The sequence below is a fragment of the Pristis pectinata genome, chromosome 37 (genome assembly GCF_009764475.1).
Source record: "Pristis pectinata isolate sPriPec2 chromosome 37, sPriPec2.1.pri, whole genome shotgun sequence".
Classification (NCBI taxonomy): Eukaryota; Metazoa; Chordata; class Chondrichthyes; order Rhinopristiformes; family Pristidae; genus Pristis; species Pristis pectinata.
In genome coordinates this window covers 8822156-8836588 of record NC_067440.1, presented here as the reverse complement: position 1 = coordinate 8836588, position 14433 = coordinate 8822156, and the positions used below count along the sequence as shown (strand labels likewise).

At 49.1% G+C, this 14433-nt stretch overlaps 1 protein-coding gene across 2 annotated transcripts; it reads left to right on the top strand.

Annotated features, from left to right (window-relative positions):
* The first annotated feature begins 2568 nt into the window (after positions 1-2568).
* On the top strand, positions 2569-11523 carry LOC127586466 (slit homolog 3 protein-like). Of its 2 annotated transcripts, none has more exons than XM_052044446.1 (2): positions 2569-2651; positions 7313-11523. In XM_052044446.1, exons 1-2 carry the CDS (start codon positions 2645-2647, stop codon positions 11197-11199), a joined length of 3894 nt encoding a protein of 1297 aa, XP_051900406.1. In that variant the 5' UTR covers positions 2569-2644; the 3' UTR covers positions 11200-11523. The 2 variants fall into 2 exon arrangements, with proteins under 2 accessions (XP_051900406.1, XP_051900407.1); XM_052044447.1 differs by lacking the exon at positions 2569-2651 and adding an exon at positions 6008-6239.
* Positions 11524-14433: the final 2910 nt, after the last annotated feature.

The window sequence follows — 14433 nt, the reverse complement described above, 5'->3', positions numbered from 1 at the left end:
GATGGGGTGCAGAGAATCCATGCACAGTACACATTCCAGGGACCAATCTGGGTAAAGGACTGCCCAATATCTGGTCTTTGAGCTGTTGGTTAAATGCACGACTGCCTGATATTAACCCAGTCTGTCAAACTGACACCATCTCGCGGGTCACACGTAGGTGCCTCAAGAAGGCAGCGTCCTTCACAAAGGACCCTCACCTTCCGGGATGTGCCCTCCTCTTGTTACTTCCATTGGGGAGGAGGTACAGGAGCCTGAAGACCCACATTCATCGATTCAAAAAAGAACTTCTCCCCCTCCGCCATCAGAATTCTGAACGGTCCATGAACACGACCTCATTATTCCTTCTATTTTTGCACTATTTATTTATTTTTGTAATTTATAATGATTTTTAGGACTTTGCACTGTACTGCTGCAAAAACAACAAATTCCATGTCATGTAAGTCAATGATAATAAATCTGGTTCTGATCCTGTCCTTCCATTTCTATTGTTTTACAGACCTCTGTTCTATGTTTGTTTATTCAGTTTTCATAATCTGGTCATTGTAAGTAAGGCCAGCATTCATTCCCGACCCTAATTGCCCTTGGATTGGCCGTGCTGACGTGCTCCCACGGTGCTGTTGGCGACAGCTGTGAGATTTAGACCCAGCGATCGTAGTGTCGTACAGCACAGAAACAGGCCATTCAGCCCACCATGTCCACACCAACTAGTGAGCACCCATCATATTAATCCCGTCTTCCACCACTTAGCCTTCTGCATCTGGGCAACCCAAGAGCTTGTCTAGACACTTCTTAAATGTTGTCAGCCCCTCTGTTTCCACCACTCCCTGTGGCATGTGTTCGAGATATGACGAAAGACCAGTAATACAGTTTCAAGTCAGGACACAAGTTTGGCAGGCACGGTAGTGCAGCGGTTAGCGTAACACTTTAAAGCACCAGCGACCCGGGTTCAATTCCGGCCACTGTCTGTAAGGAGTTTGTATGTTCTCCCCCGTGTCTGCGTTGGTTTCCTCCGGGTGCTCCGGTTTCCTCCCACATTCCAAAGACGTACGGGTTAGGAAGTTGTAGGCATGCTATGTTGGCACCAGAAGTGTAGCGACACTTGCGGGCTGTCCACAGAACACTCAGTGCAAAAGATGCATTTCACTGTGTGTTTTGATGTACACGTGACTAATAAAGAAATATGATCTGGAGGGCAGTGTGCCAGCGAACACAAGAAAAAAACGAGCAGGTCACCAGGTCCTTCAAGCCTGTTCCGCCATTCAGTATGATCGTGGCTAATCTATGCTGGCCTCAACTCCTCTTCTGTGCCAGTGGTAGGATCCATGTGCTGTAACCCTCTTTTATTTAGTGGTAGAGGTTGCAGGTGTGGGTGGTTAGGTGAGTAACCGCACTGCAATTAGTAGATGCTACACACTGCCTGTGTCAGGAGGTGGCTACTTTGATGGGGATCTTCTACGAAGCTTGTTGCCTTCTTGAGGCAGCGCCTCCTGTAGATACCAGCGTTGGTGGGGAGGGATGTGCCCGTGATGTATTGGGCTGAGTCCACTACTCTCTGCAGCTTCTTACATTCCTGTGCATTGGAATTGCCGTACCAGACCATGATGCAACCAGTCAGGATACTTCCAATAGTACATCTGTACAACAGTACATCTGTTAGAATGTTGGGTGACAAGCCGAACCTCCTTAATCTTCTAAGAAAAAAAGATGCTGGCGCACCTTCCTTGTGATTGCATCTATGTGCTGGGCCCGGGACAGGTCATCTAATATAGAACATTACAGCACAGTACAGGCCCTTGGGCCCACAGTGCTGTGCCGACATTTTATCCTGCTCTATCTAACCCTTCCCTCCCACATAGCCCACTATTTTTCTATCACTCACGTGTCTGTCTCTTAAATGTCCCTAATGTGTCTGCCCCCACAACCTCTGCAGGCAGTGCATTCCACACACCCACCACTCTCTGTGCAAAAAAAAACTTACCCCTCTAATCCCCCTTATATCTTCCTCCAATCACCTTAAAATTATGTCCCCTCATGTTAGCCATTGTCGCCCTGAGAAAAAGTCTCTGACTGTTTCTGAATGTTAACACCCAGGAATTTAAAGCTGCTGACTCCCTCCGCCAACAATCCCCCAATGCAGATTGGCACGTGTTTGCCCTCCTTCCCCTTCCTGGAGTCAACAACCAGCTCTTCAGTTATAGGTAAGGCCACAACTTTACAATATCACTGCTTTACTTAGATGTAGATCCACCTTCAGGGCGTTCTTGCTGCAGGTTTGGCCACAGTGTTGTGACAAAGTGGATACCACATTTCTTACACTATAACAGTGACCATTTCAGATGTAGTTCCTAGACAACAGAGCTCCTCAGATGTGCTGAGGTTGCAAGCTTTGGAAACGTGGTTCTTTATGTTTTTGCTGCAGGGAATCGCCTGCTATTTGTCTGATAAGTCCCTCACACTTCCTATTGTACAAAGAAGATACTGAGGAGTGGTTTCCTATTGTCAATCTATTAAAAGGACACTTTGTTCGAAAAGTCACGCATTACCGTGGATTGAGCTGTGGAAGCACAACCTAAGTGCACACACTTCACATTTGGCGTTACGAGGGAGCATTCGTGAAAGAGTTGGGAATACCCCACCAGAAGACATGCCTGGTGAGTCTGGGGTTTATTCTTTGTTCTGGTTTAACCATAGAAAGTACAGCACAATACAGGCCCTTCAGCCCACAATGTTGTGCCGACCTTTAATCCTCGCCTAAAACTATCTAACCCCTTCCTCCCACATATCCCTCTATTTCAAATTCCTCCATATGCTTATCTAGTAATCTCTTGAATTTGACCAATGTACTTGCCTCCACCACTGCCCCAGGCAGTGCATTCCATGCCGCAACCACTCTCTGGGTAAAAAACCTTCCCTCTGATACCTCCCTTGAACTTCCCACCCATTACTTTAAAGCCATGCCCTCTTGTATTGAGCATCGGTGCCCTGGGAAAGAGGCACTGGCTGTCTACTCTACCTATTCCTCTTAATATTTTGTACACCTCTATCATGTCTCCCCTCATCCTCCTCCTCTCCAAAGAGTAAAGCCCTAGCTCCCTTGGTGTCTCTCAGAATCCACACTCTCCAAACCAGGCAGTATCCTGGTAAATCTCCTCTGCACCCTTTACATTGGACTAGAGTTTGCTTATTGTAAGGGAGATAGTTACTGAGAATTGTGCAGTGCTGGGTTGCCAGTGTATGGTACCACACACTCCTGGCAGCTTGTATAATAGTTACCAGGACTTGAGGGCCTGAGTTACAGTGAGAGGTTGGGCCGGCTAGGACTTTATTCCTTGGAGCGTAGGAGACTGAGGGGTGACCTTATAGAGCAACATAAAATCATGAGGGGCATAGTTAAGGTCTTTTTCCCCAAGGTAGGGGAGTCCAAAACTAGGGGGTATAGGTTTAGGGTGGGAGGGGAAAGATTTAAAAGGGGTCCGAGGGGCAACTTCTTCAAGCAGAGGGTGGTCAGTGTATGGAACGAGCTGCCAGCGGAAGTGGTTGAGGCAGGTACATTAACAACATTTAGAAGACATTTAAACAGGTGTATGGATAGGAAAGGTTTGGAGGGATATGGGTCGAACGCGGGCAAATGGGCATCTTGGTCAGCATGGACCAGTTGGGCCGAAGGGCCTGTTTCTCTACCGTATGACGCTATGACTAATTCAGTGTGGACACACATTATCCTGTCCCTGAACAATTCACCAGTTTAAAAGAACTAGTGCTGTAAAACTCCTGTAATCTGCTTTCCAACTGCTCAGAAACATTTTATATTTCAAAAATAAACTTTATTCATGATAGAAAATACATACAGAACAGGAAACAGTGCCAAACTTTTATATTTGTGGTTATTATATTCAGTAGTGTTAACTTATTTTTTCAAAACCATAGCACCATTGCCACTTAGGTCGCCCCTGGGGTGATACACTCTTTTGTTGTTTGAGGGGATTCCAACCGTTCAGAAACCCCAATGGTTCAGCATCTGACGGACAATGTTTGCTCTGTTCCATCTCCACTCACTGGGGCCCCAGTTCCCGCAGTCCCATTCCATTCACCAGGACCCCGGTTACCACATCCCTTTAAACTTATCTGGTTCACTGGAAAACTTACAACCTGTAATAACATCTTTAAAAAAAAGTATTTCAAATGTGTTGGGGTAAATAACATCTGGAAAACCTGCATCCAAAGTCCCTAGTGTGTCAGATTATTGGAGTCTTCCTGTACTTATCACACTTCTGGATGACCTGACGCAGTTTCCAGCCAAGTTGTTAGAGAGGGAACACAACAACAGCAAGGTCCCACAGAGCAGCAACGTTGCTTTGACCAATCATCTGTTGACTGAGGAGCAGATACTGGCCAGGACATTAGGTTTAACACCACTGTCCCTGTTTCTCCCAGTTGAGAGAGCAGACATGGGACTCAGAGTAACGTCATTTCCAACAGTGCTGCAATCAAATGTGGGCTCACAAACGTGTTAATGGTATAATTCACGCCCCCCCCCCGCCACTGTCCAATTCCCTCCACAGATGCTGCCCGACCCGCTGAGTTCCTCCAGCACTTGGTGTGTTGCTCCAGATTCTGTCATCTGCCATCTTCTGTGTCTCTGTCTTATAGTATGATCGTCTGTTTGTTGGGGGATAAGTGGTGACTGGGACATCAGAACAGGCTGCCGTCTGACTAAGGGACTGGACAACAGCTTTTCCCCATTGGTTGGACACAACACACTCACGGAGCACAGAAACAGGCCCTTCGGCCCACCAAGTCCGTGCTGACCACAACCACCCACTTACCCTAATCCCATTTTATTTTCCCCCCGGATTTTACCACTCACCTCCCCACAGCGACAGATTAACCCACCAACCTACACATCACTGGAATGTGGGAGACCAGAGCACCCGTGAGGAAACTCACATAGTCGCAGGGACAACATGATAACTCCACACACACACACACGCACGCACGCACACACGCACGCACGCACAGAGCACTGGAGGTCGGGATCGAACCCGGGTCTCTGGAGCTGTGAGGCAGCACTACCCACCGCACCACTGCAGCACCAGGGTTAAAATAGAACCTTCACTGGGTGCTTTTGTGTTTCTGACAGCAGTAAAACAGGGGAGTGTTAGAACATCCTGGTCTTCTGTCTGCCTGGCAGAGATAGCGCACACCAGCACTGTGACGGGGAGTACGTTCCACAAACAGCGAATCCAAAGCACTGCTGCTCCTTATCGAACGCACGCAGTCCTAGGGATATAAGAGACTGCAGACGCTGGGATCTGCTGCAAAACAAACCAAGCTGCTGGAGGAACTCGGTGGGTCAGGCAGCATCTGTAGAGGGGAATGGACAGCGAACGTTTCAGGTCAAGATCAGGACTGAGAGTATAGAGGGTATTGGTATTGGTTTATTACTGTCACTTGTACCGAGGTGCAGTGAAAAACTTGTCTTGCATACCAATTGTACAGGTCAATTCATTACACAGTGCAGTTACATTGAGTTAGTACAGAGTGCATTGATGTAGTACAGGTAACAACAACAACAGTACAGAGTAAAGTGTCACAGCTACAGAGAAAGTGCAGTGCAATAAGGTGCAAGGTCACAACAAGGTAGATCGTGAGGACAGAGTCCATCTCATTGTATAAGGGAACCGTTCAATAGTCTTACCACAGTGGGATAGAAACTGTTCTTAAGTCTGGTGGTACGTGCCCTCAGGCTCCTGTATCTTCTACCCAATGGAAGAGGATAGAAGAGAGAATGACCCCGGTGAGTGGGGTCTTTGATTATGCTGGCTGCTTCACCAAGACAATGAGAGGTAAAGACAGAGTCCAAGGAGGGGAGGCTGGTGTCCGTGATGCGCTGGGCTGTGCCCGCAACTCTCTGCAGTTGCCGGTATGAAGGGGTGAGGGGGAGGAGTGGGGCAGGAGCTGGCAGGTGATAGGTGGATCCAGGTGAGGAGGGGGTTGATTGGCAGGTGAGGTCAGGTGGAGGAGGGAGGGGCGGAGATGGTGACAAGAGGCCGGGAGGTGATAGGTGGAGGCACCAAAGAGTTGCAGACGGTGGAGCTGATGGGAGAGGAAGGTGGAACCGAACAAGGGAGTGAAGGTGGGCGGTGTGAGGCTAAACGCAAACTCGAGGAACAGCACCTCACAATCCCCCTGGGGAGTCTGCACCCCGACGGCACGGACGGTGAATTCTCCAGTTTGAGGTAACCTGCTCTGCCTCTGCCCCTCTCTCTCTCCTCCTGCTCTCCCCAGGTCCTCTCTCACTCCCCCTTCTTTCCAATCTCTCCCCAACCCCCTGTTCTTTCCCCTCTCCCACCTGCTTCTCTCAACCCACTTGGTTCCCCCTATCCCCTTCCCTCCCCCCCCCCCCACCACTCTCCATGTCTGCCCAGCATCCCTCCCTTGTTGAGTGCAGTGAGGGAGGGAGAGGGAGAGAGGGGGGGAGAGAGAGAGTGGGGGAGGGATAGAGAGGGAGCAAAACAGAGTGATGGAGGAAGGGGAGAGAGAGGGAGAGTGGGGGGAGGGAAGACAAAAGGTGTGAAAAGAGGGCAACCCCCAGCCCCCACTTCACCCATCCTCAACCCCCTCCCCCTCGTGGTTCCATCTACCCACCACACACAGATCCTCCACCCCCACCCCAATCTGGTTGCACCTGCCATACATCTCTCCCCTAATGGTTCCCACTCTCACCTCCTTTACTTAATGAAAATCCAGCGCTGGGAGCACTTTGTGTTCCTGCTTATCTCTCTCCAGCAGCCGTCTCCTATCTTCACTCCCCCCCCCCCACCTTACTCGATGTTTGTTTTTCCCTGTTTCCTCTCTCTGTCTGCCTCCATTCACCTACACAGTCTCCCAACTCCAGCCCCGCTCACCTCCCCTACTTTGCACTACCTGCCTGTTATCTTACATCCCTTCCTCAGTCCACCAATCGCCTCCGAATCCCTTCTCGCCACTCGCCCTCCCCTCCTTATACCAGCCGTCTCCTTCTCTCAGTCCTGATGCAGGGTTTCGATGTAAAACGTCGACAGTGCCTTTCCCCCACAGATGCTGCTCAACCCGCTGAGTTGCTCCAGCAGATTGTTTGCTGCCTCAAATGCATGTTATTTACCGTCAAGGTGAATGTGACCCAGTCCCAGTGTAAGCAATCATAGTGTATCGATTCACACTGCCCTAAGAAACTAACAAACCAAAATTTAGCATTAAAGTTTAAAGCAAATGATAGAACAACAGTAACTTGATGGGCAACCGTTATAAATGTATTTTTTATATCTTTTAGGAATGTGGCGGTCAAGGATACAGTACCTGCTGGCCTTCAGTTGTCTGTACTCAGTGGTGAGTTGCCTGACATCCACTCAGTGTGATCCATACGTAGACACGGCAGGAAAGGCTGGACTGAACTGCAGCCATCAATCCCTTGATTCTGTCCCTCCCTCCCTCCCGACAAACACCGAGGTCCTTCTGTTGAGTTTTAACTCCATCAAATCTGTCTCTTTAAGTTCATTTAAAAATCTCTCCAATCTCCACGATCTCGACCTGTCCAACAACCAGATTAAACACTTGGAGGGTGATTACCCTCTCTCAGTGGAGAAGCTGGATCTCTCGTCTAACTCCCTAACCACAATTCCTGACTTCAGGAAGTTGCCACATCTCAGGAAGCTGATCCTTGACGACAATGAGATATCTGCTCTCCCAGACGGAGCGTTTCAACCCTTGGTCAACCTTTCAGAGTTCAGCATCAAAGGGAACCTCATCGTCCACATTCCTGACCACATCTTTGACCCACTCGAGAACGTCCAACATCTCACCCTCTCTGCAAACAAAATCAAGGCATTCCCCAAGGATGCTCTGAGCAGGTTGGAATATCTGGAGACTTTTAATGTCTCAAACAATGAATTAAGAACAATCCCTCAAGACTTCTTTGAAAACAACATGCTTCTTTATGTGTTCCTGTACAACAACCCCTGGCACTGTGAGTGCAACGCGGTGAAGTATTTGAAAGACTGGATTGATGATAACGACGGCAACATATACAAAGTTGTGGGGGAACCTGACTCAGAGACTGTGGTATGTGCAACTCCTACTGCTCGGCGGGGAATTCCAATTATTAATCTCCCTGCTGAGCAAATCTGTCCAAGTGGGACAACTGATACAGCGGCTCAGATGAGCATCGGAACTGAAATTCCGACCACATTCAGTACTCTTTTCCTGCAAACCTCTCCATTCCCGGAGATCTGTGCTCAATACACAGACTCAGCAGGAAAGGTTGGACTGAACTGCAGCCATCGATCCCATGATTCTGTCCCTCCCTCCCTCCCGACAGACACCGAGGTCCTTCTGTTGAGTTTTAACTCCATCAAATCTGTCTCTTTAAGTTCATTTAAAAATCTCTCCAATCTCCACGATCTCGACCTGTCCAACAACCAGATTAAACACTTGGAGGGTGATTACCCTCTCTCAGTGGAGAAGCTGGATCTCTCGTCTAACTCCCTAACCACAATTCCCGACTTCAGGAAGTTGCCACATCTCAGGAAGCTGATCCTTGACGACAATGAGATATCTGCTCTCCCAGACGGAGCGTTTCAACCCTTGGTCAACCTTTCAGAGTTCAGCATCAAAGGGAACCTCATCGTCCACATTCCTGACCACATCTTTGACCCACTCGAGAACGTCCAACATCTCACCCTCTCTGCAAACAAAATCAAGGCATTCCCCAAGGATGCTCTGAGCAGGTTGGAATATCTGGAGACTTTTAATGTCTCAAACAATGAATTAAGAACAATCCCTCAAGACTTCTTTGAAAACAACATGCTTCTTTATGTGTTCCTGTACAACAACCCCTGGCACTGTGAGTGCAACGCGGTGAAGTATTTGAAAGACTGGATTGATGATAACGACGGCAACATATACAAAGTTGTGGGGGAACCTGACTCAGAGACTGTGGTATGTGCAACTCCTACTGCTCGGCGGGGAATTCCAATTATTAATCTCCCTGCTGAGCAAATCTGTCCAAGTGGGACAACTGATACAGCGGCTCAGATGAGCATCGGAACTGAAATTCCGACCACATTCAGTACTCTTTTCCTGCAAAACTCTCCATTCCCGGAGATCTGTGCTCAATACACAGACTCAGCAGGAAAGGTTGAAATGAACTGCAGCCATCGATCCCATGATTCTGTCCCTCCCTCCCTCCCGACAGACACCGAGGTCCTTATGTTGAGTTTTAACTCCATCAAATCTGTCTCTTTAAGCTCGTTTAAAAATCTCTCCAATCTCCACGATCTCGACCTGTCCAACAACCAGATTAAACACTTGGAGGGTGATTACCCTCTCCCAGTGGAGAAGCTGGATCTCTCGTCTAACTCCCTAACCACAATTCCCGACTTCAGGAAGTTGCCACATCTCAGGAGGCTGATCCTTGATGACAATGAGATATCTGCTCTCCCAGACGGAGCGTTTCAACCCTTGGTCAACCTGGAAGACTTCAGCATCAAAGGGAACATCATTGTCCACATTCCTGACCACATCTTTGACCCACTTAATAGCCTACGACATCTCACCCTCTCTGCAAACAAAATGAAGGCGCTCCCCAAGGATGCTCTGAGCAGGTTGGAATATCTGGAGACTTTGGATGTCTCAAACAATGAATTAAGAACAATCCCTCAAGACTTCTTTAAACAGCAGAAGCTTCTTTATGTGTTCCTGTACAACAACCCCTGGCACTGTGAGTGCAACGCGGTGAAGTATTTGAAAGACTGGATTGATGATAACGACGGCAACATATACAAAGTTGTGGGGGAACCTGACTCAGAGACTGTGGTATGTGCAACTCCTACTGCTTGGCGGGGAACTCCAATTATTAATCTCCCTGCTGAGCAAATCTGTCCAAGTGGGACAACTGATACAGCGGCTCAGATGAGCATCGGAACTGAAATTCCGACCACATTCAGTACTCTTTTCCTGCAAAACTCTCCATTCCCGGAGATCTGTGCTCAATACACAGACTCAGCAGGAAAGGTTGGACTGAACTGCAGCCATCGATCCCATGATTCTGTCCCTCCCTCCCTCCCGACAGACACCGAGGTCCTTCTGTTGAGTTTTAACTCCATCAAATCTGTCTCTTTAAGTTCATTTAAAAATCTCTCCAATCTCCACGATCTCGACCTGTCCAACAACCAGATTAAACACTTGGAGGGTGATTACCCTCTCTCAGTGGAGAAGCTGGATCTCTCGTCTAACTCCCTAACCACAATTCCTGACTTCAGGAAATTGCCACATCTCAGGAAGCTGATCCTTGATGACAATGAGATATCTGCTCTCCCAGATGGAGCGTTTCAACCCTTGGTCAACCTGGAAGACTTCAGCATCAAAGGGAACCTCATCGTCCACATTCCTGACCATATCTTTGACCCACTCGAGAACCTTCGATATCTCACCCTCTCTGCAAACAACATCGAGGAATTCCCCAAGGATGCTCTGAGCAGGTTGGAACATCTGGAGACTTTTGATGTCTCAAACAATGAACTGAGAACAATCCCTCAAGACTTCTTTGAAAACAACACACTTCTTTATGTGTTCCTGTACAACAACCCGTGGCACTGTGATTGCAATATCCAATATCTGTCTACATGGATCAGGTCAAACGAGGGCAAGGTTTATAGCCCTGAAGGCAGTCTTGACGACACTGTTGTGATCTGTAGCATGCCCCCAGAGCTGGATGGTATACCTCTGATCCATGTTCCCATCGGTTACGGTTGTGTGGGCACCACCACTGTCACCCTGAGCACTCAGGCAGCGTCCACTGCCACCAACCGTAATGATACCTTCACCACAGGGTCAAGAAGGTCATGGGCCCTGGAGGTTCTCCAGCACCTGGGACGGAACTGCTGGCTCCTCTTCACCCTGCTGTGCCTCTCGATCTGCCTGGTCCTGCTGGAGATCTCCGCCCTCTCCATCTACGCCATCAGGTTCTACCGGAGGTTCTACCTGCCCCTGAAGCGGTTGTCCCAGCGGCACTGGTACATCAGGCTGGTCCGCTACAGCCTGGTGTTGCCCTACCTCCAGCAGATCTACCCCCCTCCAAGGCCAGGCTCCAGCCTGGAGGGAGAGGCCCAGACTGCCATTGCGACCGACACAGCAGGAGATGCATTCACGAGCTTCCTTTAAGCAGAGCCACAGTAGAAGTACGCTTTGATATTGAAAACTTGCAGATTTTAAGGTTAATTTGCATACATGCAAATGAGTGGGTTTGGACCCATCTACCTATCACACGCTATGCATTAAATATGGCAGATTCTTTGAACAGCTACCCCCCCCCCTCGCTCTGCTTTAAGTATTATGTCATTCATTGGAAAGTTATAGAGAAGATATTTCTTCAAGGTGGAATCCAACTCCGAATCATTATCACTGATATATGGCGTGAAATTTGTTGTTCTGCGGCAACAGTACAGTGCAAGACATAAAAATTACTCTGTTACAAAAATGAATAAATAATGCGAAACAAAAGCAATAACGAGGTGGTGTTCATGGGTTCATGGACTGTTCAGAAATCTGATGGCGGAGGGGAAGAAGCTGTTCCTGAATCATTGAGTGTGGGTCTTCAGGCTCCTGTACCTCCTCCCCGATGGTAGTAACATGAAGAGGGCATGTCCCAAGTGGTGAGGGTCCTTAGTGACGGATGCCGCCTTCTTGAGGCACCGCCTCTTGAACAACTCAAGTGGCGCAGTGGGTAGTGCCGCTGCCTCACAGCTCTGGAGACCTGGGTTCAATCCCAGCCTCCGGCACCGTGTGTGTGTATGTGTGTGCGTGTGTGTGCGTGTGTGTGCGCGCGCGTGTGTGTGTGTGTGTGTGCGCGTGTGTGTGTGCGCGTGTGTGTGCGCGCGTGTGTGTGCGCGCGTGTGTGTGCGCGCGTGTGTGCGCGCGCGTGTGTGTGTGTGTGTGTGTGTGTGTGCGCGCGCGCGTGTGTGTGTGTGTGTGTGTGTGTGTGTGTGTGGTGGTGGTGGGTGAGGGGGAGAATTTGGGGAGGGGGAACTTGAGGGAACTTGATGGGAGTGTGGGGAGAATGAAATGGGATCGGTGTAAGTGGGTGGTTGATGGTCGGCCTGGACTTGGTGGGCCGAAGGGCCTGCTTCCGTGCTGTGTGACTCGATGACATTTATGGCACAGGAGACCATTTGGTTGGTGTTGCCGGTAGGAAGATTAAAGAGTTTAACGGTATGAATTCAGGCAGCAGAGATTCACCAGGAGAAAAGGTGAATTTAAAAGAATGCAATTGTTATATCAATTGGATAGGAAGGGTCTAGTCAAGTAATGGGAGGTCCAGCAGAGGTGGGCCGTCCCGTAGAGAAGACCATAAGGTATAGGAACAGAATTAGGCCATTCGGCCCATTGAGTCCTCACTGCCATTCAATCATGGCTGATTTTTTTCTCCTGCCTTCTCCCTGTAACCCTTAACCCCCTTACCAATCAAGAACCTGTCAATCTCTGCCTTAAATACACCCAATGACTTGGCCTCCACGGCCCTCTGTGGCAACGGGTTCCACAGACTCACCACCCTCTGGCTAAAGAGATTCCTCCTCATCTCAGTTCTAAAGGGACATCCCTTTATTCTGAGGCTGTGCCCTCGGATCCTGGACTCTCCCACTGATGGAAATATCCTCTTCACGTCCACTCTATCCAGGCCTTTCAGTATCCGGGAGGTTTCAATGAGATCCCTCCTCATCCTTCTGAACTCCCTCGAGTACTGGGGGACTGTTCAATTGTCTTATAACAGCGGGATAGAAGCTGTCCTTGAGCTTGGTGGAACGTGCTTTCAGGCTTTTGTACCTTCTGCCCGATGGGAGGGGTGGGGGGAGAAGAGAGAATGTCCGGGGTGGGTGGGGTCTTTGATTATGTTGGCTGCTTCACCGAGGCAGTGAGAAGTATGAACAGAGTCCATGGAGGGGAGGCTGGTTTCCGTGATGGGCTGGGCTGTGTCCACAACTCTCTGCAGTTTCTTGTGGTCTCAAGCAGAGCAGTTGCCGTCCCAAGTTGTGATGCATACCGGATAAGATGCTTTCTATGATGCATCGATAAAAATTGGTGAGGATCAAAAGAGACACACCGAATTTCTTTACCATCCTGAGGAAGTAGAGGCGCTGGTGAGCTTTCTTGGCCATGGCGTCTACATGGTTGGACCAGGACAGGCCGTTGGTGATGTTCACTCCCAGAAACTTGAAGCTCTCAACCCTCTCGAAAGGGTTTGTTGTGGATACCCCTGGCAGTAATGAGAACAGGGGTAGTTTGAGAAAGTTAATGACAGGGAAGAAGTGTAAAGTTTGGGCAGTTGTTTTTATTGACTTGGCCAAAGCATTTGACTTTGTTGGCCAATTGATAAAGGTCCACCCTCCAGGTTGCTCAAGAGGTCCCCAAGGGTCAGGGATCAGCTCTCTGAACCTCTCTGGGTTTGGAGGTCGTTCTTGCCTTCCACCAGATGTGGGCAGCTGTCTCACCTCCGAGGTCGAACACTGTGGTTCAAGCCTCCAGGCACCCAGAGAGTGAAGCCCAGCTCAGCTTCGTGAGGGTCAGGATGCTCCACTCCTCGATGCTCCCGGGGACGGTATTTACCTGGTCATTGTCAGGTTGTTTTCTGTGGGATCTTGCTGTGCACACATTGGCTGCGTTCGTTCCAAGCCTCAAGGAGCGTCCTCGGGAGCAAGGAAAAAAACAACTGCAGATGCTGGAAATCTGAGATAAAATGCTGGAAACACTCAGCAGGTCAGACAGCGTCTGTGGAGAGGGGAACAGAGTTGTTGTTTTGGGACCAACATCTTTCAAACAACTTTTTTATAGAGATCTCTGAGGGGCGTAGATCGGGTGGGTGGTCAGGGTCTGTTTCCCAGGGCAGGTGAGTCTAGAACTAGAGGGCACAAGACACGAAGGAGCTCTGAGGGGTAAGTTGTTCACACAGTGGGTGGTGCGACATGGAACGAGCTGCCAGAAGAGGTGATGCAGGCAGGTACAATTACAGTGTTTAATTGGTAAATTGGTTTATTATTGTCACACGTACTGAGGTACAGTGAAAAACTTTGTTTTGCATGCCATCCACACAGATCATCTCATCACATCAGTGCATTGAAGTAGTACAAGGGAAAACAATAACAGAATGCAGAATAAAGTGTTACAGTTACGGAGAAAGTGCAATGAGGTAGACGGTAAGGTGCAAGGGCCATAACGAGGTAGATTGTGAGGTCAAGAGTTGGTCTCATTGTACTAGGGAACTGCTCAATAGTTTTACAACAGCGGGATAGAAGCTGTCCTTGAGCCTGGTGGTACGTGCCTTCAGGCTTTTGTATCTCCTGCCCGATGGGAGGGGGGGGGAAGAGAGAACGTCCAGGGTGGGGGAGTCTTTGTTTACATTGG